Source organism: Anastrepha obliqua, chromosome 5 (genome assembly GCF_027943255.1).
Source record: "Anastrepha obliqua isolate idAnaObli1 chromosome 5, idAnaObli1_1.0, whole genome shotgun sequence".
Lineage (NCBI taxonomy): Eukaryota > Metazoa > Arthropoda > Insecta > Diptera > Tephritidae > Anastrepha > Anastrepha obliqua.
In genome coordinates, this window is record NC_072896.1 from 36,577,102 (window position 1) to 36,604,629 (window position 27,528).

General features: G+C 33.4%; 9 protein-coding genes across 9 annotated transcripts; 4 read left to right on the forward strand and 5 right to left on the reverse strand.

The window, feature by feature from the left end:
- Positions 1-2,627: 2,627 nt before the first annotated feature.
- LOC129247437 (histone H2A) lies at positions 2,628-3,062 on the reverse strand. The gene has a single exon (XM_054886567.1). The coding sequence runs from the start codon at positions 3,033-3,035 to the stop codon at positions 2,661-2,663; it is 375 nt and encodes a 124-aa protein (XP_054742542.1). The 5' UTR covers positions 3,036-3,062; the 3' UTR covers positions 2,628-2,660.
- Positions 3,063-3,344: 282 nt separating this feature from the next.
- Positions 3,345-3,772, forward strand: LOC129248264 (histone H2B). Its single transcript, XM_054887749.1, has one exon. The coding sequence runs from the start codon at positions 3,345-3,347 to the stop codon at positions 3,714-3,716; it is 372 nt and encodes a 123-aa protein (XP_054743724.1). The 3' UTR covers positions 3,717-3,772.
- Positions 3,773-8,295: 4,523 nt separating this feature from the next.
- Positions 8,296-8,730, reverse strand: LOC129247433 (histone H2A). The gene has a single exon (XM_054886562.1). It carries the CDS (start codon positions 8,701-8,703, stop codon positions 8,329-8,331), a length of 375 nt encoding a protein of 124 aa, XP_054742537.1. The 5' UTR covers positions 8,704-8,730; the 3' UTR covers positions 8,296-8,328.
- Positions 8,731-9,012: 282 nt separating this feature from the next.
- On the forward strand, positions 9,013-9,440 carry LOC129248259 (histone H2B). Its single transcript, XM_054887741.1, has one exon. It carries the CDS (start codon positions 9,013-9,015, stop codon positions 9,382-9,384), a length of 372 nt encoding a protein of 123 aa, XP_054743716.1. The 3' UTR covers positions 9,385-9,440.
- A 4,509-nt stretch (positions 9,441-13,949) lies between these two features.
- Positions 13,950-14,384, reverse strand: LOC129247434 (histone H2A). Its single transcript, XM_054886563.1, has one exon. The coding sequence runs from the start codon at positions 14,355-14,357 to the stop codon at positions 13,983-13,985; it is 375 nt and encodes a 124-aa protein (XP_054742538.1). The 5' UTR covers positions 14,358-14,384; the 3' UTR covers positions 13,950-13,982.
- Positions 14,385-14,666: 282 nt separating this feature from the next.
- On the forward strand, positions 14,667-15,094 carry LOC129248258 (histone H2B). Its single transcript, XM_054887739.1, has one exon. It carries the CDS (start codon positions 14,667-14,669, stop codon positions 15,036-15,038), a length of 372 nt encoding a protein of 123 aa, XP_054743714.1. The 3' UTR covers positions 15,039-15,094.
- A 4,509-nt stretch (positions 15,095-19,603) lies between these two features.
- Positions 19,604-20,038, reverse strand: LOC129247431 (histone H2A). Its single transcript, XM_054886561.1, has one exon. The coding sequence runs from the start codon at positions 20,009-20,011 to the stop codon at positions 19,637-19,639; it is 375 nt and encodes a 124-aa protein (XP_054742536.1). The 5' UTR covers positions 20,012-20,038; the 3' UTR covers positions 19,604-19,636.
- A 282-nt stretch (positions 20,039-20,320) lies between these two features.
- LOC129248260 (histone H2B) lies at positions 20,321-20,748 on the forward strand. The gene has a single exon (XM_054887742.1). The coding sequence runs from the start codon at positions 20,321-20,323 to the stop codon at positions 20,690-20,692; it is 372 nt and encodes a 123-aa protein (XP_054743717.1). The 3' UTR covers positions 20,693-20,748.
- Positions 20,749-25,271: 4,523 nt separating this feature from the next.
- Positions 25,272-25,706, reverse strand: LOC129247436 (histone H2A). Its single transcript, XM_054886566.1, has one exon. The coding sequence runs from the start codon at positions 25,677-25,679 to the stop codon at positions 25,305-25,307; it is 375 nt and encodes a 124-aa protein (XP_054742541.1). The 5' UTR covers positions 25,680-25,706; the 3' UTR covers positions 25,272-25,304.
- Positions 25,707-27,528: the final 1,822 nt, after the last annotated feature.

The following is a 27,528-nucleotide window of genomic DNA, read 5'->3' on the forward strand; positions in this document are numbered from 1 at the left end:
TGTTATTAATAAAAAAATGTAACTTTTTCTTTAAAAATTTGCAATATATGTCAAAGCAAGATACAAAATTCCCATATGTACATACGTGTTTACATACAAGTATACTACTTGTATGCTTGACGAAGGCAAAAGGCAAAGGTAGTAAGAGTATGATTGTATTCCAACGTTAAAGAAATAAATATAAATATAAAAATATAATTTTAACTACAAATATATTTTTAAAAAGTTGTATTTATGTATGTAGCGAAAAAAATTATTTAAAAATTAAATATATCAGGTTAGAGGCCTGGGTGTTAAAATACAGTCATAATCTATTTAACACGATCGCGGACACTAAAAATTTCTGGAAGCTGCAAAAATAGACAGGCAATTATTTTTGAAACTAGTTGCAAAATCCTAAATCTGATTACACATATATTATAAGTGTAGTCAGAACATCGTATTTTAACTGTTATATGAAAGTACTTAATGAATCAAGTGGTCATTACTTTAAAATGTATATTAATTACAAAAACTTAAAGTTACATGAAATTAAATGAACAAAACTTGGCTTTAAAATTTGAATGCTGTAGCATCACGTCATTTTGCATCACTATAAAAATAAATGCTATAGCATTCACGTCCGCGAACGTGTTAATTGTATAATGAGTATGTACATATGTATGTACTCGTGCTCATGCAATATAGAATCACAACAGAATTGTGCGTTCGTTTAAAATTTTAATTGAACAAAATTTTGAATCTTTGTTAAAAGAATATTGTGGTCCTGAAAAGGACCGTTTTTTATGTTTTTCAAATATGTACCCAAGAAATTATTTAACCGCCGAAACCGTATAAAGTACGGCCTTGTCTCTTTAAAGCGTACACAACATCCATAGCTGTAACTGTTTTCCTTTTGGCATGTTCAGTATAGGTAACTGCATCACGGATAACATTCTCCAAAAATACTTTTAAAACACCACGAGTTTCTTCATATATCAAACCAGATATACGTTTTACACCACCACGACGAGCTAAACGTCGAATAGCTGGTTTAGTGATACCTTGGATGTTATCACGTAAAACTTTGCGATGACGTTTGGCTCCACCTTTTCCCAAACCTTTACCACCTTTGCCGCGACCAGTCATTTTTTATTGTAGTATTTACTATTTGCACAAGTAAGAATTTAACACTTTAACACTGTGACACTTCACCACCAATGAAATAACAGAAGCGAGAGCACATCTATTTATACCAAAATCTCACAACTGCAATACCCAAGACAAAAGGTACGCCATACATCTATCTCGCTTCAACACATACCTCATAATACATGGACTTGTGAAACATATTAGTTGGAATTGCTACTTAGGTTGTGAACGTTATACAATTTGTTATAGGTACAGTGTACAGTGTATAGTGTTCTATAGTGTTCAAATCAGTGTGACAAATAATAAAAAAAGTGAGTAGTGAAAAATGGCTCGTACAAAGCAAACAGCCCGAAAATCGACTGGTGGAAAGGCACCACGTAAACAATTGGCGACAAAAGCAGCACGCAAAAGTGCACCAGCAACTGGTGGAGTTAAAAAGCCACATCGTTATCGTCCAGGTACAGTGGCGTTGCGTGAAATTCGTCGCTATCAAAAGAGTACCGAATTATTGATACGCAAATTGCCATTCCAGCGCTTGGTTCGTGAAATAGCGCAAGATTTCAAAACAGATCTACGTTTCCAAAGTTCTGCTGTTATGGCTCTACAAGAAGCAAGTGAAGCATACTTGGTTGGTCTTTTTGAAGATACCAATTTGTGTGCCATCCATGCTAAGCGTGTTACAATTATGCCAAAAGATATTCAATTGGCTAGACGTATTCGTGGTGAACGTGCTTAAATCAATAAGAAAACATATAAAAAAACGGTCCTTTTCAGGACCACAATTTGTTAAACAAAAAAGATCAAAAATTTTATTGAAATATTTATGCATATACATACCTATATGTGTAGGTATTTTTGTGTTTTCGTAAATGTATGTAGTACATGTACAGTTCTTTATCTACTCCACATCGTTTATACTCGTGTGCTTTTAAGTATAGTCGGCATGCATGTATACACGTTTATGTACGTATGTATATGCGCACATAACCAGTTAATAAGCAGCAAAGCAGCAATTTTGGCGCAATTCGGTAATATGTACAAAAATATAATACACATAATGGGATGCCACGTTCTTTATTAAGAATATTAAATGAATAAGAAAACTAATATATTTTAAAAAATGGTCCTTTTCAGGACCACAATTTGTTAAACGAAAAAGATCAACAATGTTATTGGAATATTTATGCGTATACATATATGTGTAGATATTTTTGTGTTTTCGTTAATGTACGTAGTACACACATACAAACATACATATACATTTCTTTGTCTACTCCACATCATTTATACACGAGCGTTTTTTAGTACAGCCTGTAGGCATGTATACACATGTATGAATGAATATGTATACATAACCAGTTTATATGCCGCAGTTTTGGCGCAAATATACATGCGTCTAAGTGTATGAAAAAATAACACATTTATTAGGAAAATTATTTAAATCTCTTTGTAAATGTATTTTGTCGTCCTGAAAAGGACGGTTTGTTTGCGTCGGTATTTATAATTATAATTCGCCTATATTTTTCACTTTATGCTTTCTTTTCGGTCTTCTTTGGCAAAAGTACAGCTTGAATATTAGGCAAAACACCACCTTGAGCAATAGTTACACCAGACAACAATTTATTCAATTCTTCATCGTTGCGGATGGCCAATTGTAAATGACGTGGGATGATTCTTGTCTTTTTGTTATCACGAGCAGCATTACCAGCCAATTCAAGAACTTCAGCTGCTAAATATTCCATAACTGCAGCTAGATAAACTGGAGCACCGGCACCAACACGCTCAGCATAATTGCCTTTGCGCAACAAACGATGAATACGACCAACTGGAAATTGAAGACCAGCACGATTTGAACGGGACTTTGCCTTTCCCTTAACTTTACCACCTTTACCACGGCCTGACATTTTCACTGCTATAGATTGTTCACTTCACTACACTAAAAAGCAATGTAATGTATTATACTCAATGTATAAGCACACTAATCACTGATACACAAAATGTGCGCTGCTTATATACTTTTTCGCTATGCTGAGCACCAACCCCTGTACTGTGCTGTTGAGCATCGTGCGTATACTACTACTTCGTATTATCTCGCCGAAGAGTTGGTCGGCAAATATACACTTAAGCATGCACACGACAAATGGTAGGTATAATAAGTGACAGTGCGAGTGAAAATAAAATCATAAAATCGTCAAAGTTGTGAAGAAATTAAAATGCCGCCAAAAACTAGTGGAAAAGCAGCGAAGAAAGCCGGTAAGGCTCAAAAGAATATTACTAAAAATGATAAGAAAAAGAAGCGTAAGAGGAAGGAAAGTTATGCCATCTACATCTATAAAGTGTTGAAACAAGTACATCCTGATACCGGTATTTCATCCAAGGCCATGAGCATTATGAATAGTTTTGTGAATGACATCTTTGAGCGCATTGCTGCGGAAGCGTCGCGTTTAGCTCACTATAACAAACGTTCAACCATCACCAGTCGCGAAATTCAAACTGCTGTACGTTTACTCTTGCCCGGTGAATTGGCCAAACATGCCGTCAGTGAAGGTACCAAAGCTGTTACCAAATATACCAGTTCCAAATAATTTTTCCAACTGAACTAATGGTATATAAATATATTAACAAAACAAGGCCCTTTTCAGGGCCATAAAATATAAATTAACAAAGAGGATAAAAAATTGTTGATTAATATCTCTACATATGTACATATGTATGCACATTGAAATTAATTTAAAAATTCCTTAATATTGAAGAATATATTCATATGGTTTCATTAGTCTATTAAATATGATTTTGTTGAACTACTTGGTTTTTATTTTTTTAATGTTTTCTACACACTGTAAGGAATAAATTCACTTTTGATCTTTTTGTTAAGAGATTTTGTAGCCCTGAAAAGGGCTTATTATTAATTTACCATGAAGGTTCCGTTTATAACTCACTTACAAACACCGTAAATTATTTACTTTTTACCTGCTGCTGTAGGTTTTTTTGCGGCTGGCTTTTTATTCGATGCAGACTTCTTGGATTTAGCAGCAGTTGCTTTTGCTTTAGCTGCTTTTGGTTTAGCAGTTGCAGATTTGGCTTTAGTTGGTTTCACTTTTAATGCGCCACCCTTTTTTGCATCTTTCGCCTTAGCCTTTTCAGTTTTCTTCTTTTCAGCTGTTTTCTTACTGGCAACAGCTTTTTTTACCTTTTTCTCACCACTTGCCGCCTTTTTGACTTTACTCAACGATTTTTTCTTTGATGCACCACTATCTGCTGCCTTCTTTTTAGCCTTAACCTTCTCTGCTGATTTTACGGCTTTTGATTTCAATTTTCCCTCGCTTGATTTACTGGCTGCAACTGATAGTTTGAATGAACCGGACGCACCTTTTCCTTTGGTTTGAATTAGTTTTCCACTTGTAACAGCCGATTTCAAATAACGTTTAATGAATGGTGCCAATTTTTGGGCATCACATTTGTATGTCGCACTAATATATTTCTTAATCGCCAAGAGTGATGAACCGCCACGTTCCTTTAAATTCTTAATTGATGCGTCGACCATTTGTTGTGTTGGTGGATGGGTAGGGGCAACCGACGGCTTTTTGGGTTTAGCTGCCTTAACCTTTTTGGCAACAACTTTCTTTTCAGCAATAGTAGCAGCAGTAGCTACTGGGGAGCTTACATTCACAACAGCAACTGAATCAGACATCTTTATTTATATATTGTAGATTAAAACCTCAATTCAAATTCCACGTATGTATTATACACTTTATACACTTCACTCACTTTATGCACTGTATGCACTACACTAATAGAGCACTGGTAAATTAAGAGAATTTCTGGAATCCAATATGTAGTTTAACTCCCTTCAAAATTTGAGAAGCAGAGCGAAAAGATGATAATCAAATTTTCACGTTCCAGTGCTATTTAGTGCTTCTATATGACAAACTTTAAGATTTATTTAATTCACTAAAATTCATTGAATTTACTAATTCAACAAATTTATATGTAAAACGATAGTATGCATGAGTCACTTTCATATCAATATACTTAAATTGGAATAAAATCAATATTTTTCTTGTAACGAGTGTTTTAGTCGAAACTTTGTACTCAAAATATTAAATTTTCGCTAGTTTTAGTAGATTTTCTTAAAACTCCTTAATATAAATCAATTATAACTATTGAAAATATAAAATATATCAAATTATCAATCATCTAAACAGGTTATTTTATATATTACTTAAAATAATATGTTTGAAAAAATAAAATTAAATATCTCAATGGTATCACCAGAGCAATTCTCAGTGGCGTTAGTTGGATGCATGAAATAATCCAGTATTTTGATGAATATTGAAAACTTTAATTTTGGTTGAAATGAATGATGGTAATGAAATAATTAAATTTGACTAATGTGGATTATGTAAATTTTATTTTAATATATTACTTAATTTTTTGATATTAATTCAAATATTCACTGATCAATAAATATATATATATATTATATATATACATATGTGTGCATACAAAATTTTTTATTTAATTAATTAAATATTATTGTTATTAATAAAAAAATGTAACTTTTTCTTTAAAAATTTGCAATATATGTCAAAGCAAGATACAAAATTCCCATATGTACATACGTGTTTACATACAAGTATACTACTTGTATGCTTGACGAAGGCAAAAGGCAAAGGTAGTAAGAGTATGATTGTATTCCAACGTTAAAGAAATAAATATAAATATAAAAATATAATTTTAACTACAAATATATTTTTAAAAAGTTGTATTTATGTATGTAGCGAAAAAAATTATTTAAAAATTAAATATATCAGGTTAGAGGCCTGGGTGTTAAAATACAGTCATAATCTATTTAACACGATCGCGGACACTAAAAATTTCTGGAAGCTGCAAAAATAGACAGGCAATTATTTTTGAAACTAGTTGCAAAATCCTAAATCTGATTACACATATATTATAAGTGTAGTCAGAACATCGTATTTTAACTGTTATATGAAAGTACTTAATGAATCAAGTGGTCATTACTTTAAAATGTATATTAATTACAAAAACTTAAAGTTACATGAAATTAAATGAACAAAACTTGGCTTTAAAATTTGAATGCTGTAGCATCACGTCATTTTGCATCACTATAAAAATAAATGCTATAGCATTCACGTCCGCGAACGTGTTAATTGTATAATGAGTATGTACATATGTATGTACTCGTGCTCATGCAATATAGAATCACAACAGAATTGTGCGTTCGTTTAAAATTTTAATTGAACAAAATTTTGAATCTTTGTTAAAAGAATATTGTGGTCCTGAAAAGGACCGTTTTTTATGTTTTTCAAATATGTACCCAAGAAATTATTTAACCGCCGAAACCGTATAAAGTACGGCCTTGTCTCTTTAAAGCGTACACAACATCCATAGCTGTAACTGTTTTCCTTTTGGCATGTTCAGTATAGGTAACTGCATCACGGATAACATTCTCCAAAAATACTTTTAAAACACCACGAGTTTCTTCATATATCAAACCAGATATACGTTTTACACCACCACGACGAGCTAAACGTCGAATAGCTGGTTTAGTGATACCTTGGATGTTATCACGTAAAACTTTGCGATGACGTTTGGCTCCACCTTTTCCCAAACCTTTACCACCTTTGCCGCGACCAGTCATTTTTTATTGTAGTATTTACTATTTGCACAAGTAAGAATTTAACACTTTAACACTGTGACACTTCACCACCAATGAAATAACAGAAGCGAGAGCACATCTATTTATACCAAAATCTCACAACTGCAATACCCAAGACAAAAGGTACGCCATACATCTATCTCGCTTCAACACATACCTCATAATACATGGACTTGTGAAACATATTAGTTGGAATTGCTACTTAGGTTGTGAACGTTATACAATTTGTTATAGGTACAGTGTACAGTGTATAGTGTTCTATAGTGTTCAAATCAGTGTGACAAATAATAAAAAAAGTGAGTAGTGAAAAATGGCTCGTACAAAGCAAACAGCCCGAAAATCGACTGGTGGAAAGGCACCACGTAAACAATTGGCGACAAAAGCAGCACGCAAAAGTGCACCAGCAACTGGTGGAGTTAAAAAGCCACATCGTTATCGTCCAGGTACAGTGGCGTTGCGTGAAATTCGTCGCTATCAAAAGAGTACCGAATTATTGATACGCAAATTGCCATTCCAGCGCTTGGTTCGTGAAATAGCGCAAGATTTCAAAACAGATCTACGTTTCCAAAGTTCTGCTGTTATGGCTCTACAAGAAGCAAGTGAAGCATACTTGGTTGGTCTTTTTGAAGATACCAATTTGTGTGCCATCCATGCTAAGCGTGTTACAATTATGCCAAAAGATATTCAATTGGCTAGACGTATTCGTGGTGAACGTGCTTAAATCAATAAGAAAACATATAAAAAAACGGTCCTTTTCAGGACCACAATTTGTTAAACAAAAAAGATCAAAAATTTTATTGAAATATTTATGCATATACATACCTATATGTGTAGGTATTTTTGTGTTTTCGTAAATGTATGTAGTACATGTACAGTTCTTTATCTACTCCACATCGTTTATACTCGTGTGCTTTTAAGTATAGTCGGCATGCATGTATACACGTTTATGTACGTATGTATATGCGCACATAACCAGTTAATAAGCAGCAAAGCAGCAATTTTGGCGCAATTCGGTAATATGTACAAAAATATAATACACATAATGGGATGCCACGTTCTTTATTAAGAATATTAAATGAATAAGAAAACTAATATATTTTAAAAAATGGTCCTTTTCAGGACCACAATTTGTTAAACGAAAAAGATCAACAATGTTATTGGAATATTTATGCGTATACATATATGTGTAGATATTTTTGTGTTTTCGTTAATGTACGTAGTACACACATACAAACATACATATACATTTCTTTGTCTACTCCACATCATTTATACACGAGCGTTTTTTAGTACAGCCTGTAGGCATGTATACACATGTATGAATGAATATGTATACATAACCAGTTTATATGCCGCAGTTTTGGCGCAAATATACATGCGTCTAAGTGTATGAAAAAATAACACATTTATTAGGAAAATTATTTAAATCTCTTTGTAAATGTATTTTGTCGTCCTGAAAAGGACGGTTTGTTTGCGTCGGTATTTATAATTATAATTCGCCTATATTTTTCACTTTATGCTTTCTTTTCGGTCTTCTTTGGCAAAAGTACAGCTTGAATATTAGGCAAAACACCACCTTGAGCAATAGTTACACCAGACAACAATTTATTCAATTCTTCATCGTTGCGGATGGCCAATTGTAAATGACGTGGGATGATTCTTGTCTTTTTGTTATCACGAGCAGCATTACCAGCCAATTCAAGAACTTCAGCTGCTAAATATTCCATAACTGCAGCTAGATAAACTGGAGCACCGGCACCAACACGCTCAGCATAATTGCCTTTGCGCAACAAACGATGAATACGACCAACTGGAAATTGAAGACCAGCACGATTTGAACGGGACTTTGCCTTTCCCTTAACTTTACCACCTTTACCACGGCCTGACATTTTCACTGCTATAGATTGTTCACTTCACTACACTAAAAAGCAATGTAATGTATTATACTCAATGTATAAGCACACTAATCACTGATACACAAAATGTGCGCTGCTTATATACTTTTTCGCTATGCTGAGCACCAACCCCTGTACTGTGCTGTTGAGCATCGTGCGTATACTACTACTTCGTATTATCTCGCCGAAGAGTTGGTCGGCAAATATACACTTAAGCATGCACACGACAAATGGTAGGTATAATAAGTGACAGTGCGAGTGAAAATAAAATCATAAAATCGTCAAAGTTGTGAAGAAATTAAAATGCCGCCAAAAACTAGTGGAAAAGCAGCGAAGAAAGCCGGTAAGGCTCAAAAGAATATTACTAAAAATGATAAGAAAAAGAAGCGTAAGAGGAAGGAAAGTTATGCCATCTACATCTATAAAGTGTTGAAACAAGTACATCCTGATACCGGTATTTCATCCAAGGCCATGAGCATTATGAATAGTTTTGTGAATGACATCTTTGAGCGCATTGCTGCGGAAGCGTCGCGTTTAGCTCACTATAACAAACGTTCAACCATCACCAGTCGCGAAATTCAAACTGCTGTACGTTTACTCTTGCCCGGTGAATTGGCCAAACATGCCGTCAGTGAAGGTACCAAAGCTGTTACCAAATATACCAGTTCCAAATAATTTTTCCAACTGAACTAATGGTATATAAATATATTAACAAAACAAGGCCCTTTTCAGGGCCATAAAATATAAATTAACAAAGAGGATAAAAAATTGTTGATTAATATCTCTACATATGTACATATGTATGCACATTGAAATTAATTTAAAAATTCCTTAATATTGAAGAATATATTCATATGGTTTCATTAGTCTATTAAATATGATTTTGTTGAACTACTTGGTTTTTATTTTTTTAATGTTTTCTACACACTGTAAGGAATAAATTCACTTTTGATCTTTTTGTTAAGAGATTTTGTAGCCCTGAAAAGGGCTTATTATTAATTTACCATGAAGGTTCCGTTTATAACTCACTTACAAACACCGTAAATTATTTACTTTTTACCTGCTGCTGTAGGTTTTTTTGCGGCTGGCTTTTTATTCGATGCAGACTTCTTGGATTTAGCAGCAGTTGCTTTTGCTTTAGCTGCTTTTGGTTTAGCAGTTGCAGATTTGGCTTTAGTTGGTTTCACTTTTAATGCGCCACCCTTTTTTGCATCTTTCGCCTTAGCCTTTTCAGTTTTCTTCTTTTCAGCTGTTTTCTTACTGGCAACAGCTTTTTTTACCTTTTTCTCACCACTTGCCGCCTTTTTGACTTTACTCAACGATTTTTTCTTTGATGCACCACTATCTGCTGCCTTCTTTTTAGCCTTAACCTTCTCTGCTGATTTTACGGCTTTTGATTTCAATTTTCCCTCGCTTGATTTACTGGCTGCAACTGATAGTTTGAATGAACCGGACGCACCTTTTCCTTTGGTTTGAATTAGTTTTCCACTTGTAACAGCCGATTTCAAATAACGTTTAATGAATGGTGCCAATTTTTGGGCATCACATTTGTATGTCGCACTAATATATTTCTTAATCGCCAAGAGTGATGAACCGCCACGTTCCTTTAAATTCTTAATTGATGCGTCGACCATTTGTTGTGTTGGTGGATGGGTAGGGGCAACCGACGGCTTTTTGGGTTTAGCTGCCTTAACCTTTTTGGCAACAACTTTCTTTTCAGCAATAGTAGCAGCAGTAGCTACTGGGGAGCTTACATTCACAACAGCAACTGAATCAGACATCTTTATTTATATATTGTAGATTAAAACCTCAATTCAAATTCCACGTATGTATTATACACTTTATACACTTCACTCACTTTATGCACTGTATGCACTACACTAATAGAGCACTGGTAAATTAAGAGAATTTCTGGAATCCAATATGTAGTTTAACTCCCTTCAAAATTTGAGAAGCAGAGCGAAAAGATGATAATCAAATTTTCACGTTCCAGTGCTATTTAGTGCTTCTATATGACAAACTTTAAGATTTATTTAATTCACTAAAATTCATTGAATTTACTAATTCAACAAATTTATATGTAAAACGATAGTATGCATGAGTCACTTTCATATCAATATACTTAAATTGGAATAAAATCAATATTTTTCTTGTAACGAGTGTTTTAGTCGAAACTTTGTACTCAAAATATTAAATTTTCGCTAGTTTTAGTAGATTTTCTTAAAACTCCTTAATATAAATCAATTATAACTATTGAAAATATAAAATATATCAAATTATCAATCATCTAAACAGGTTATTTTATATATTACTTAAAATAATATGTTTGAAAAAATAAAATTAAATATCTCAATGGTATCACCAGAGCAATTCTCAGTGGCGTTAGTTGGATGCATGAAATAATCCAGTATTTTGATGAATATTGAAAACTTTAATTTTGGTTGAAATGAATGATGGTAATGAAATAATTAAATTTGACTAATGTGGATTATGTAAATTTTATTTTAATATATTACTTAATTTTTTGATATTAATTCAAATATTCACTGATCAATAAATATATATATATATTATATATATACATATGTGTGCATACAAAATTTTTTATTTAATTAATTAAATATTATTGTTATTAATAAAAAAATGTAACTTTTTCTTTAAAAATTTGCAATATATGTCAAAGCAAGATACAAAATTCCCATATGTACATACGTGTTTACATACAAGTATACTACTTGTATGCTTGACGAAGGCAAAAGGCAAAGGTAGTAAGAGTATGATTGTATTCCAACGTTAAAGAAATAAATATAAATATAAAAATATAATTTTAACTACAAATATATTTTTAAAAAGTTGTATTTATGTATGTAGCGAAAAAAATTATTTAAAAATTAAATATATCAGGTTAGAGGCCTGGGTGTTAAAATACAGTCATAATCTATTTAACACGATCGCGGACACTAAAAATTTCTGGAAGCTGCAAAAATAGACAGGCAATTATTTTTGAAACTAGTTGCAAAATCCTAAATCTGATTACACATATATTATAAGTGTAGTCAGAACATCGTATTTTAACTGTTATATGAAAGTACTTAATGAATCAAGTGGTCATTACTTTAAAATGTATATTAATTACAAAAACTTAAAGTTACATGAAATTAAATGAACAAAACTTGGCTTTAAAATTTGAATGCTGTAGCATCACGTCATTTTGCATCACTATAAAAATAAATGCTATAGCATTCACGTCCGCGAACGTGTTAATTGTATAATGAGTATGTACATATGTATGTACTCGTGCTCATGCAATATAGAATCACAACAGAATTGTGCGTTCGTTTAAAATTTTAATTGAACAAAATTTTGAATCTTTGTTAAAAGAATATTGTGGTCCTGAAAAGGACCGTTTTTTATGTTTTTCAAATATGTACCCAAGAAATTATTTAACCGCCGAAACCGTATAAAGTACGGCCTTGTCTCTTTAAAGCGTACACAACATCCATAGCTGTAACTGTTTTCCTTTTGGCATGTTCAGTATAGGTAACTGCATCACGGATAACATTCTCCAAAAATACTTTTAAAACACCACGAGTTTCTTCATATATCAAACCAGATATACGTTTTACACCACCACGACGAGCTAAACGTCGAATAGCTGGTTTAGTGATACCTTGGATGTTATCACGTAAAACTTTGCGATGACGTTTGGCTCCACCTTTTCCCAAACCTTTACCACCTTTGCCGCGACCAGTCATTTTTTATTGTAGTATTTACTATTTGCACAAGTAAGAATTTAACACTTTAACACTGTGACACTTCACCACCAATGAAATAACAGAAGCGAGAGCACATCTATTTATACCAAAATCTCACAACTGCAATACACAAGACAAAAGGTACGCCATACATCTATCTCGCTTCAACACATACCTCATAATACATGGACTTGTGAAACATATTAGTTGGAATTGCTACTTAGGTTGTGAACGTTATACAATTTGTTATAGGTACAGTGTACAGTGTATAGTGTTCTATAGTGTTCAAATCAGTGTGACAAATAATAAAAAAAGTGAGTAGTGAAAAATGGCTCGTACAAAGCAAACAGCCCGAAAATCGACTGGTGGAAAGGCACCACGTAAACAATTGGCGACAAAAGCAGCACGCAAAAGTGCACCAGCAACTGGTGGAGTTAAAAAGCCACATCGTTATCGTCCAGGTACAGTGGCGTTGCGTGAAATTCGTCGCTATCAAAAGAGTACCGAATTATTGATACGCAAATTGCCATTCCAGCGCTTGGTTCGTGAAATAGCGCAAGATTTCAAAACAGATCTACGTTTCCAAAGTTCTGCTGTTATGGCTCTACAAGAAGCAAGTGAAGCATACTTGGTTGGTCTTTTTGAAGATACCAACTTGTGTGCCATCCATGCTAAGCGTGTTACAATTATGCCAAAAGATATTCAATTGGCTAGACGTATTCGTGGTGAACGTGCTTAAATCAATAAGAAAACTTGTGAAAAAACGGTCCTTTTCAGGACCACAATTTGTTAAACGAAAAAGATCAAAAATTTAATTGAAATATTTATGCATATACATATGTACCTATATGTGTAGGTAGTTTTGTGTTTTCGTAAATGTATGTAGTACATGTACAGTTCTTTATCTACTCCACATCGTTTATACTCGTGTGCTTTTAAGTATAGTCGGCATGCATGTATACACGTTTATGTACGTATAAGCGCACATAACCAGTTAATAAGCAGCAATTTTGGCGCATTCGGTAATATGTATAAAAATATAATACACATAATGGGATGCCACGTTCTTTATTAAGAATATTAAATGAATAAGAAAACTATTTTAAAAAATGGTCCTTTTCAGGACCACAATTTGTTAAACGAAAAAGATCAACAGTGTTATTGGAATATTTATGCGTATACATATATGTGTAGATATTTTTGTGTTTTCGTTAATGTACGTAGTACACACATACAAACATACATATACATTTCTTTGTCTACTCCACATCATTTATACACGAGCGTTTTTTAGTACAGTCTGTTGGCATGTATACACATGTATGAGTGAATATGTATACATAACCAGTTTATATGCCGCAGTTTTGGCGCAAATATACATGCGTCTAAATGTATGAAAAAATAACACATTTATTAGGAAAATTATTTAAATCTCTTTGTAAATGTATTTTGTCGTCCTGAAAAGGACGGTTTGTTTGCGTCGGTATTTATAATTATAATTCGCCTATATTTTTCACTTTATGCTTTCTTTTCGGTCTTCTTTGGCAAAAGTACAGCTTGAATATTAGGCAAAACACCACCTTGAGCAATAGTTACACCAGACAACAATTTATTCAATTCTTCATCGTTGCGGATGGCCAATTGTAAATGACGTGGGATGATTCTTGTCTTTTTGTTATCACGAGCAGCATTACCAGCCAATTCAAGAACTTCAGCTGCTAAATATTCCATAACTGCAGCTAGATAAACTGGAGCACCGGCACCAACACGCTCAGCATAATTGCCTTTGCGCAACAAACGATGAATACGACCAACTGGAAATTGAAGACCAGCACGATTTGAACGGGACTTTGCCTTTCCCTTAACTTTACCACCTTTACCACGGCCTGACATTTTCACTGCTATAGATTGTTCACTTCACTACACTAAAAAGCAATGTAATGTATTATACTCAATGTATAAGCACACTAATCACTGATACACAAAATGTGCGCTGCTTATATACTTTTTCGCTATGCTGAGCACCAACCCCTGTACTGTGCTGTTGAGCATCGTGCGTATACTACTACTTCGTATTATCTCGCCGAAGAGTTGGTCGGCAAATATACACTTAAGCATGCACACGACAAATGGTAGGTATAATAAGTGACAGTGCGAGTGAAAATAAAATCATAAAATCGTCAAAGTTGTGAAGAAATTAAAATGCCGCCAAAAACTAGTGGAAAAGCAGCGAAGAAAGCCGGTAAGGCTCAAAAGAATATTACTAAAAATGATAAGAAAAAGAAGCGTAAGAGGAAGGAAAGTTATGCCATCTACATCTATAAAGTGTTGAAACAAGTACATCCTGATACCGGTATTTCATCCAAGGCCATGAGCATTATGAATAGTTTTGTGAATGACATCTTTGAGCGCATTGCTGCGGAAGCGTCGCGTTTAGCTCACTATAACAAACGTTCAACCATCACCAGTCGCGAAATTCAAACTGCTGTACGTTTACTCTTGCCCGGTGAATTGGCCAAACATGCCGTCAGTGAAGGTACCAAAGCTGTTACCAAATATACCAGTTCCAAATAATTTTTCCAACTGAACTAATGGTATATAAATATATTAACAAAACAAGGCCCTTTTCAGGGCCATAAAATATAAATTAACAAAGAGGATAAAAAATTGTTGATTAATATCTCTACATATGTACATATGTATGCACATTGAAATTAATTTAAAAATTCCTTAATATTGAAGAATATATTCATATGGTTTCATTAGTCTATTAAATATGATTTTGTTGAACTACTTGGTTTTTATTTTTTTAATGTTTTCTACACACTGTAAGGAATAAATTCACTTTTGATCTTTTTGTTAAGAGATTTTGTAGCCCTGAAAAGGGCTTATTATTAATTTACCATGAAGGTTCCGTTTATAACTCACTTACAAACACCGTAAATTATTTACTTTTTACCTGCTGCTGTAGGTTTTTTTGCGGCTGGCTTTTTATTCGATGCAGACTTCTTGGATTTAGCAGCAGTTGCTTTTGCTTTAGCTGCTTTTGGTTTAGCAGTTGCAGATTTGGCTTTAGTTGGTTTCACTTTTAATGCGCCACCCTTTTTTGCATCTTTCGCCTTAGCCTTTTCAGTTTTCTTCTTTTCAGCTGTTTTCTTACTGGCAACAGCTTTTTTTACCTTTTTCTCACCACTTGCCGCCTTTTTGACTTTACTCAACGATTTTTTCTTTGATGCACCACTATCTGCTGCCTTCTTTTTAGCCTTAACCTTCTCTGCTGATTTTACGGCTTTTGATTTCAATTTTCCCTCGCTTGATTTACTGGCTGCAACTGATAGTTTGAATGAACCGGACGCACCTTTTCCTTTGGTTTGAATTAGTTTTCCACTTGTAACAGCCGATTTCAAATAACGTTTAATGAATGGTGCCAATTTTTGGACATCACATTTGTATGTCGCACTAATATATTTCTTAATCGCCAAGAGTGATGAACCGCCACGTTCCTTTAAATTCTTAATTGATGCGTCGACCATTTGTTGTGTTGGTGGATGGGTAGGGGCAACCGACGGCTTTTTGGGTTTAGCTGCCTTAACCTTTTTGGCAACAACTTTCTTTTCAGCAATAGTAGCAGCAGTAGCTACTGGGGAGCTTACATTCACAACAGCAACTGAATCAGACATCTTTATTTATATATTGTAGATTAAAACCTCAATTCAAATTCCACGTATGTATTATACACTTTATACACTTCACTCACTTTATGCACTGTATGCACTACACTAATAGAGCACTGGTAAATTAAGAGAATTTCTGGAATCCAATATGTAGTTTAACTCCCTTCAAAATTTGAGAAGCAGAGCGAAAAGATGATAATCAAATTTTCACGTTCCAGTGCTATTTAGTGCTTCTATATGACAAACTTTAAGATTTATTTAATTCACTAAAATTCATTGAATTTACTAATTCAACAAATTTATATGTAAAACGATAGTATGCATGAGTCACTTTCATATCAATATACTTAAATTGGAATAAAATCAATATTTTTCTTGTAACGAGTGTTTTAGTCGAAACTTTGTACTCAAAATATTAAATTTTCGCTAGTTTTAGTAGATTTTCTTAAAACTCCTTAATATAAATCAATTATAACTATTGAAAATATAAAATATATCAAATTATCAATCATCTAAACAGGTTATTTTATATATTACTTAAAATAATATGTTTGAAAAAATAAAATTAAATATCTCAATGGTATCACCAGAGCAATTCTCAGTGGCGTTAGTTGGATGCATGAAATAATCCAGTATTTTGATGAATATTGAAAACTTTAATTTTGGTTGAAATGAATGATGGTAATGAAATAATTAAATTTGACTAATGTGGATTATGTAAATTTTATTTTAATATATTACTTAATTTTTTGATATTAATTCAAATATTCACTGATCAATAAATATATATATATATTATATATATACATATGTGTGCATACAAAATTTTTTATTTAATTAATTAAATATTATTGTTATTAATAAAAAAATGTAACTTTTTCTTTAAAAATTTGCAATATATGTCAAAGCAAGATACAAAATTCCCATATGTACATACGTGTTTACATACAAGTATACTACTTGTATGCTTGACGAAGGCAAAAGGCAAAGGTAGTAAGAGTATGATTGTATTCCAACGTTAAAGAAATAAATATAAATATAAAAATATAATTTTAACTACAAATATATTTTTAAAAAGTTGTATTTATGTATGTAGCGAAAAAAATTATTTAAAAATTAAATATATCAGGTTAGAGGCCTGGGTGTTAAAATACAGTCATAATCTATTTAACACGATCGCGGACACTAAAAATTTCTGGAAGCTGCAAAAATAGACAGGCAATTATTTTTGAAACTAGTTGCAAAATCCTAAATCTGATTACACATATATTATAAGTGTAGTCAGAACATCGTATTTTAACTGTTATATGAAAGTACTTAATGAATCAAGTGGTCATTACTTTAAAATGTATATTAATTACAAAAACTTAAAGTTACATGAAATTAAATGAACAAAACTTGGCTTTAAAATTTGAATGCTGTAGCATCACGTCATTTTGCATCACTATAAAAATAAATGCTATAGCATTCACGTCCGCGAACGTGTTAATTGTATAATGAGTATGTACATATGTATGTACTCGTGCTCATGCAATATAGAATCACAACAGAATTGTGCGTTCGTTTAAAATTTTAATTGAACAAAATTTTGAATCTTTGTTAAAAGAATATTGTGGTCCTGAAAAGGACCGTTTTTTATGTTTTTCAAATATGTACCCAAGAAATTATTTAACCGCCGAAACCGTATAAAGTACGGCCTTGTCTCTTTAAAGCGTACACAACATCCATAGCTGTAACTGTTTTCCTTTTGGCATGTTCAGTATAGGTAACTGCATCACGGATAACATTCTCCAAAAATACTTTTAAAACACCACGAGTTTCTTCATATATCAAACCAGATATACGTTTTACACCACCACGACGAGCTAAACGTCGAATAGCTGGTTTAGTGATACCTTGGATGTTATCACGTAAAACTTTGCGATGACGTTTGGCTCCACCTTTTCCCAAACCTTTACCACCTTTGCCGCGACCAGTCATTTTTTATTGTAGTATTTACTATTTGCACAAGTAAGAATTTAACACTTTAACACTGTGACACTTCACCACCAATGAAATAACAGAAGCGAGAGCACATCTATTTATACCAAAATCTCACAACTGCAATACACAAGACAAAAGGTACGCCATACATCTATCTCGCTTCAACACATACCTCATAATACATGGACTTGTGAAACATATTAGTTGGAATTGCTACTTAGGTTGTGAACGTTATACAATTTGTTATAGGTACAGTGTACAGTGTATAGTGTTCTATAGTGTTCAAATCAGTGTGACAAATAATAAAAAAAGTGAGTAGTGAAAAATGGCTCGTACAAAGCAAACAGCCCGAAAATCGACTGGTGGAAAGGCACCACGTAAACAATTGGCGACAAAAGCAGCACGCAAAAGTGCACCAGCAACTGGTGGAGTTAAAAAGCCACATCGTTATCGTCCAGGTACAGTGGCGTTGCGTGAAATTCGTCGCTATCAAAAGAGTACCGAATTATTGATACGCAAATTGCCATTCCAGCGCTTGGTTCGTGAAATAGCGCAAGATTTCAAAACAGATCTACGTTTCCAAAGTTCTGCTGTTATGGCTCTACAAGAAGCAAGTGAAGCATACTTGGTTGGTCTTTTTGAAGATACCAACTTGTGTGCCATCCATGCTAAGCGTGTTACAATTATGCCAAAAGATATTCAATTGGCTAGACGTATTCGTGGTGAACGTGCTTAAATCAATAAGAAAACTTGTGAAAAAACGGTCCTTTTCAGGACCACAATTTGTTAAACGAAAAAGATCAAAAATTTAATTGAAATATTTATGCATATACATATGTACCTATATGTGTAGGTAGTTTTGTGTTTTCGTAAATGTATGTAGTACATGTACAGTTCTTTATCTACTCCACATCGTTTATACTCGTGTGCTTTTAAGTATAGTCGGCATGCATGTATACACGTTTATGTACGTATAAGCGCACATAACCAGTTAATAAGCAGCAATTTTGGCGCATTCGGTAATATGTATAAAAATATAATACACATAATGGGATGCCACGTTCTTTATTAAGAATATTAAATGAATAAGAAAACTATTTTAAAAAATGGTCCTTTTCAGGACCACAATTTGTTAAACGAAAAAGATCAACAGTGTTATTGGAATATTTATGCGTATACATATATGTGTAGATATTTTTGTGTTTTCGTTAATGTACGTAGTACACACATACAAACATACATATACATTTCTTTGTCTACTCCACATCATTTATACACGAGCGTTTTTTAGTACAGTCTGTTGGCATGTATACACATGTATGAGTGAATATGTATACATAACCAGTTTATATGCCGCAGTTTTGGCGCAAATATACATGCGTCTAAATGTATGAAAAAATAACACATTTATTAGGAAAATTATTTAAATCTCTTTGTAAATGTATTTTGTCGTCCTGAAAAGGACGGTTTGTTTGCGTCGGTATTTATAATTATAATTCGCCTATATTTTTCACTTTATGCTTTCTTTTCGGTCTTCTTTGGCAAAAGTACAGCTTGAATATTAGGCAAAACACCACCTTGAGCAATAGTTACACCAGACAACAATTTATTCAATTCTTCATCGTTGCGGATGGCCAATTGTAAATGACGTGGGATGATTCTTGTCTTTTTGTTATCACGAGCAGCATTACCAGCCAATTCAAGAACTTCAGCTGCTAAATATTCCATAACTGCAGCTAGATAAACTGGAGCACCGGCACCAACACGCTCAGCATAATTGCCTTTGCGCAACAAACGATGAATACGACCAACTGGAAATTGAAGACCAGCACGATTTGAACGGGACTTTGCCTTTCCCTTAACTTTACCACCTTTACCACGGCCTGACATTTTCACTGCTATAGATTGTTCACTTCACTACACTAAAAAGCAATGTAATGTATTATACTCAATGTATAAGCACACTAATCACTGATACACAAAATGTGCGCTGCTTATATACTTTTTCGCTATGCTGAGCACCAACCCCTGTACTGTGCTGTTGAGCATCGTGCGTATACTACTACTTCGTATTATCTCGCCGAAGAGTTGGTCGGCAAATATACACTTAAGCATGCACACGACAAATGGTAGGTATAATAAGTGACAGTGCGAGTGAAAATAAAATCATAAAATCGTCAAAGTTGTGAAGAAATTAAAATGCCGCCAAAAACTAGTGGAAAAGCAGCGAAGAAAGCCGGTAAGGCTCAAAAGAATATTACTAAAAATGATAAGAAAAAGAAGCGTAAGAGGAAGGAAAGTTATGCCATCTACATCTATAAAGTGTTGAAACAAGTACATCCTGATACCGGTATTTCATCCAAGGCCATGAGCATTATGAATAGTTTTGTGAATGACATCTTTGAGCGCATTGCTGCGGAAGCGTCGCGTTTAGCTCACTATAACAAACGTTCAACCATCACCAGTCGCGAAATTCAAACTGCTGTACGTTTACTCTTGCCCGGTGAATTGGCCAAACATGCCGTCAGTGAAGGTACCAAAGCTGTTACCAAATATACCAGTTCCAAATAATTTTTCCAACTGAACTAATGGTATATAAATATATTAACAAAACAAGGCCCTTTTCAGGGCCATAAAATATAAATTAACAAAGAGGATAAAAAATTGTTGATTAATATCTCTACATATGTACATATGTATGCACATTGAAATTAATTTAAAAATTCCTTAATATTGAAGAATATATTCATATGGTTTCATTAGTCTATTAAATATGATTTTGTTGAACTACTTGGTTTTTATTTTTTTAATGTTTTCTACACACTGTAAGGAATAAATTCACTTTTGATCTTTTTGTTAAGAGATTTTGTAGCCCTGAAAAGGGCTTATTATTAATTTACCATGAAGGTTCCGTTTATAACTCACTTACAAACACCGTAAATTATTTACTTTTTACCTGCTGCTGTAGGTTTTTTTGCGGCTGGCTTTTTATTCGATGCAGACTTCTTGGATTTAGCAGCAGTTGCTTTTGCTTTAGCTGCTTTTGGTTTAGCAGTTGCAGATTTGGCTTTAGTTGGTTTCACTTTTAATGCGCCACCCTTTTTTGCATCTTTCGCCTTAGCCTTTTCAGTTTTCTTCTTTTCAGCTGTTTTCTTACTGGCAACAGCTTTTTTTACCTTTTTCTCACCACTTGCCGCCTTTTTGACTTTACTCAACGATTTTTTCTTTGATGCACCACTATCTGCTGCCTTCTTTTTAGCCTTAACCTTCTCTGCTGATTTTACGGCTTTTGATTTCAATTTTCCCTCGCTTGATTTACTGGCTGCAACTGATAGTTTGAATGAACCGGACGCACCTTTTCCTTTGGTTTGAATTAGTTTTCCACTTGTAACAGCCGATTTCAAATAACGTTTAATGAATGGTGCCAATTTTTGGGCATCACATTTGTATGTCGCACTAATATATTTCTTAATCGCCAAGAGTGATGAACCGCCACGTTCCTTTAAATTCTTAATTGATGCGTCGACCATTTGTTGTGTTGGTGGATGGGTAGGGGCAACCGACGGCTTTTTGGGTTTAGCTGCCTTAACCTTTTTGGCAACAACTTTCTTTTCAGCAATAGTAGCAGCAGTAGCTACTGGGGAGCTTACATTCACAACAGCAACTGAATCAGACATCTTTATTTATATATTGTAGATTAAAACCTCAATTCAAATTCCACGTATGTATTATACACTTTATACACTTCACTCACTTTATGCACTGTATGCACTACACTAATAGAGCACTGGTAAATTAAGAGAATTTCTGGAATCCAATATGTAGTTTAACTCCCTTCAAAATTTGAGAAGCAGAGCGAAAAGATGATAATCAAATTTTCACGTTCCAGTGCTATTTAGTGCTTCTATATGACAAACTTTAAGATTTATTTAATTCACTAAAATTCATTGAATTTACTAATTCAACAAATTTATATGTAAAACGATAGTATGCATGAGTCACTTTCATATCAATATACTTAAATTGGAATAAAATCAATATTTTTCTTGTAACGAGTGTTTTAGTCGAAACTTTGTACTCAAAATATTAAATTTTCGCTAGTTTTAGTAGATTTTCTTAAAACTCCTTAATATAAATCAATTATAACTATTGAAAATATAAAATATATCAAATTATCAATCATCTAAACAGGTTATTTTATATATTACTTAAAATAATATGTTTGAAAAAATAAAATTAAATATCTCAATGGTATCACCAGAGCAATTCTCAGTGGCGTTAGTTGGATGCATGAAATAATCCAGTATTTTGATGAATATTGAAAACTTTAATTTTGGTTGAAATGAATGATGGTAATGAAATAATTAAATTTGACTAATGTGGATTATGTAAATTTTATTTTAATATATTACTTAATTTTTTGATATTAATTCAAATATTCACTGATCAATAAATATATATATATATTATATATATACATATGTGTGCATACAAAATTTTTTATTTAATTAATTAAATATTATTGTTATTAATAAAAAAATGTAACTTTTTCTTTAAAAATTTGCAATATATGTCAAAGCAAGATACAAAATTCCCATATGTACATACGTGTTTACATACAAGTATACTACTTGTATGCTTGACGAAGGCAAAAGGCAAAGGTAGTAAGAGTATGATTGTATTCCAACGTTAAAGAAATAAATATAAATATAAAAATATAATTTTAACTACAAATATATTTTTAAAAAGTTGTATTTATGTATGTAGCGAAAAAAATTATTTAAAAATTAAATATATCAGGTTAGAGGCCTGGGTGTTAAAATACAGTCATAATCTATTTAACACGATCGCGGACACTAAAAATTTCTGGAAGCTGCAAAAATAGACAGGCAATTATTTTTGAAACTAGTTGCAAAATCCTAAATCTGATTACACATATATTATAAGTGTAGTCAGAACATCGTATTTTAACTGTTATATGAAAGTACTTAATGAATCAAGTGGTCATTACTTTAAAATGTATATTAATTACAAAAACTTAAAGTTACATGAAATTAAATGAACAAAACTTGGCTTTAAAATTTGAATGCTGTAGCATCACGTCATTTTGCATCACTATAAAAATAAATGCTATAGCATTCACGTCCGCGAACGTGTTAATTGTATAATGAGTATGTACATATGTATGTACTCGTGCTCATGCAATATAGAATCACAACAGAATTGTGCGTTCGTTTAAAATTTTAATTGAACAAAATTTTGAATCTTTGTTAAAAGAATATTGTGGTCCTGAAAAGGACCGTTTTTTATGTTTTTCAAATATGTACCCAAGAAATTATTTAACCGCCGAAACCGTATAAAGTACGGCCTTGTCTCTTTAAAGCGTACACAACATCCATAGCTGTAACTGTTTTCCTTTTGGCATGTTCAGTATAGGTAACTGCATCACGGATAACATTCTCCAAAAATACTTTTAAAACACCACGAGTTTCTTCATATATCAAACCAGATATACGTTTTACACCACCACGACGAGCTAAACGTCGAATAGCTGGTTTAGTGATACCTTGGATGTTATCACGTAAAACTTTGCGATGACGTTTGGCGCCACCTTTTCCCAAACCTTTACCACCTTTGCCGCGACCAGTCATTTTTTATTGTAGTATTTACTATTTGCACAAGTAAGAATTTAACACTTTAACACTGTGACACTTCACCACCAATGAAATAACAGAAGCGAGAGCACATCTATTTATACCAAAATCTCACAACTGCAATACACAAGACAAAAGGTACGCCATACATCTATCTCGCTTCAACACATACCTCATAATACATGGACTTGTGAAACATATTAGTTGGAATTGCTACTTAGGTTGTGAACGTTATACAATTTGTTATAGGTACAGTGTACAGTGTATAGTGTTCTATAGTGTTCAAATCAGTGTGACAAATAATAAAAAAAGTGAGTAGTGAAAAATGGCTCGTACAAAGCAAACAGCCCGAAAATCGACTGGTGGAAAGGCACCACGTAAACAATTGGCGACAAAAGCAGCACGCAAAAGTGCACCAGCAACTGGTGGAGTTAAAAAGCCACATCGTTATCGTCCAGGTACAGTGGCGTTGCGTGAAATTCGTCGCTATCAAAAGAGTACCGAATTATTGATACGCAAATTGCCATTCCAGCGCTTGGTTCGTGAAATAGCGCAAGATTTCAAAACAGATCTACGTTTCCAAAGTTCTGCTGTTATGGCTCTACAAGAAGCAAGTGAAGCATACTTGGTTGGTCTTTTTGAAGATACCAATTTGTGTGCCATCCATGCTAAGCGTGTTACAATTATGCCAAAAGATATTCAATTGGCTAGACGTATTCGTGGTGAACGTGCTTAAATCAATAAGAAAACATATAAAAAAACGGTCCTTTTCAGGACCACAATTTGTTAAACAAAAAAGATCAAAAATTTTATTGAAATATTTATGCATATACATACCTATATGTGTAGGTATTTTTGTGTTTTCGTAAATGTATGTAGTACATGTACAGTTCTTTATCTACTCCACATCGTTTATACTCGTGTGCTTTTAAGTATAGTCGGCATGCATGTATACACGTTTATGTACGTATGTATATGCGCACATAACCAGTTAATAAGCAGCAAAGCAGCAATTTTGGCGCAATTCGGTAATATGTACAAAAATATAATACACATAATGGGATGCCACGTTCTTTATTAAGAATATTAAATGAATAAGAAAACTAATATATTTTAAAAAATGGTCCTTTTCAGGACCACAATTTGTTAAACGAAAAAGATCAACAATGTTATTGGAATATTTATGCGTATACATATATGTGTAGATATTTTTGTGTTTTCGTTAATGTACGTAGTACACACATACAAACATACATATACATTTCTTTGTCTACTCCACATCATTTATACACGAGCGTTTTTTAGTACAGCCTGTAGGCATGTATACACATGTATGAATGAATATGTATACATAACCAGTTTATATGCCGCAGTTTTGGCGCAAATATACATGCGTCTAAGTGTATGAAAAAATAACACATTTATTAGGAAAATTATTTAAATCTCTTTGTAAATGTATTTTGTCGTCCTGAAAAGGACGGTTTGTTTGCGTCGGTATTTATAATTATAATTCGCCTATATTTTTCACTTTATGCTTTCTTTTCGGTCTTCTTTGGCAAAAGTACAGCTTGAATATTAGGCAAAACACCACCTTGAGCAATAGTTACACCAGACAACAATTTATTCAATTCTTCATCGTTGCGGATGGCCAATTGTAAATGACGTGGGATGATTCTTGTCTTTTTGTTATCACGAGCAGCATTACCAGCCAATTCAAGAACTTCAGCTGCTAAATATTCCATAACTGCAGCTAGATAAACTGGAGCACCGGCACCAACACGCTCAGCATAATTGCCTTTGCGCAACAAACGATGAATACGACCAACTGGAAATTGAAGACCAGCACGATTTGAACGGGACTTTGCCTTTCCCTTAACTTTACCACCTTTACCACGGCCTGACATTTTCACTGCTATAGATTGTTCACTTCACTACACTAAAAAGCAATGTAATGTATTATACTCAATGTATAAGCACACTAATCACTGATACACAAAATGTGCGCTGCTTATATACTTTTTCGCTATGCTGAGCACCAACCCCTGTACTGTGCTGTTGAGCATCGTGCGTATACTACTACTTCGTATTATCTCGCCGAAGAGTTGGTCGGCAAATATACACTTAAGCATGCACACGACAAATGGTAGGTATAATAAGTGACAGTGCGAGTGAAAATAAAATCATAAAATCGTCAAAGTTGTGAAGAAATTAAAATGCCGCCAAAAACTAGTGGAAAAGCAGCGAAGAAAGCCGGTAAGGCTCAAAAGAATATTACTAAAAATGATAAGAAAAAGAAGCGTAAGAGGAAGGAAAGTTATGCCATCTACATCTATAAAGTGTTGAAACAAGTACATCCTGATACCGGTATTTCATCCAAGGCCATGAGCATTATGAATAGTTTTGTGAATGACATCTTTGAGCGCATTGCTGCGGAAGCGTCGCGTTTAGCTCACTATAACAAACGTTCAACCATCACCAGTCGCGAAATTCAAACTGCTGTACGTTTACTCTTGCCCGGTGAATTGGCCAAACATGCCGTCAGTGAAGGTACCAAAGCTGTTACCAAATATACCAGTTCCAAATAATTTTTCCAACTGAACTAATGGTATATAAATATATTAACAAAACAAGGCCCTTTTCAGGGCCATAAAATATAAATTAACAAAGAGGATAAAAAATTGTTGATTAATATCTCTACATATGTATGCACATTGAAATTAATTTAAAAATTCCTTAATATTGAAGAATATATTCATATGGTTTCATTAGTCTATTAAATATGATTTTGTTGAACTACTTGGTTTTTATTTTTTTAATGTTTTCTACACACTGTAAGGAATAAATTCACTTTTGATCTTTTTGTTAAGAGATTTTGTAGCCCTGAAAAGGGCTTATTATTAATTTACCATGAAGGTTCCGTTTATAACTCACTTACAAACACCGTAAATTATTTACTTTTTACCTGCTGCTGTAGGTTTTTTTGCGGCTGGCTTTTTATTCGATGCAGACTTCTTGGATTTAGCAGCAGTTGCTTTTGCTTTAGCTGCTTTTGGTTTAGCAGTTGCAGATTTGGCTTTAGTTGGTTTCACTTTTAATGCGCCACCCTTTTTTGCATCTTTCGCCTTAGCCTTTTCAGTTTTCTTCTTTTCAGCTGTTTTCTTACTGGCAACAGCTTTTTTTACCTTTTTCTCACCACTTGCCGCCTTTTTGACTTTACTCAACGATTTTTTCTTTGATGCACCACTATCTGCTGCCTTCTTTTTAGCCTTAACCTTCTCTGCTGATTTTACGACTTTTGATTTCAATTTTCCCTCGCTTGATTTACTGGCTGCAACTGATAGTTTGAATGAACCGGACGCACCTTTTCCTTTGGTTTGAATTAGTTTTCCACTTGTAACAGCCGATTTCAAATAACGTTTAATGAATGGTGCCAATTTTTGGACATCACATTTGTATGTCGCACTAATATATTTCTTAATCGCCAAGAGTGATGAACCGCCACGTTCCTTTAAATTCTTAATTGATGCGTCGACCATTTGTTGTGTTGGTGGATGGGTAGGGGCAACCGACGGCTTTTTGGGTTTAGCTGCCTTAACCTTTTTGGCAACAACTTTCTTTTCAGCAATAGTAGCAGCAGTAGCTACTGGGGAGCTTACATTCACAACAGCAACTGAATCAGACATCTTTATTTATATATTGTAGATTAAAACCTCAATTCAAATTCCACGTATGTATTATACACTTTATACACTT

What these genes read in the sequence shown, in the direction of transcription:
- LOC129247437 (XM_054886567.1), bottom strand. Translation starts at nt 3,035, where the DNA reads ATGTCAGGCCGTGGTAAAGGTGGTAAAGTTAAGGGAAAGGCAAAGTCC.
- LOC129248264 (XM_054887749.1), top strand. Translation starts at nt 3,345, where the DNA reads ATGCCGCCAAAAACTAGTGGAAAAGCAGCGAAGAAAGCCGGTAAGGCT.
- LOC129247433 (XM_054886562.1), bottom strand. Translation starts at nt 8,703, where the DNA reads ATGTCAGGCCGTGGTAAAGGTGGTAAAGTTAAGGGAAAGGCAAAGTCC.
- LOC129248259 (XM_054887741.1), top strand. Translation starts at nt 9,013, where the DNA reads ATGCCGCCAAAAACTAGTGGAAAAGCAGCGAAGAAAGCCGGTAAGGCT.
- LOC129247434 (XM_054886563.1), bottom strand. Translation starts at nt 14,357, where the DNA reads ATGTCAGGCCGTGGTAAAGGTGGTAAAGTTAAGGGAAAGGCAAAGTCC.
- LOC129248258 (XM_054887739.1), top strand. Translation starts at nt 14,667, where the DNA reads ATGCCGCCAAAAACTAGTGGAAAAGCAGCGAAGAAAGCCGGTAAGGCT.
- LOC129247431 (XM_054886561.1), bottom strand. Translation starts at nt 20,011, where the DNA reads ATGTCAGGCCGTGGTAAAGGTGGTAAAGTTAAGGGAAAGGCAAAGTCC.
- LOC129248260 (XM_054887742.1), top strand. Translation starts at nt 20,321, where the DNA reads ATGCCGCCAAAAACTAGTGGAAAAGCAGCGAAGAAAGCCGGTAAGGCT.
- LOC129247436 (XM_054886566.1), bottom strand. Translation starts at nt 25,679, where the DNA reads ATGTCAGGCCGTGGTAAAGGTGGTAAAGTTAAGGGAAAGGCAAAGTCC.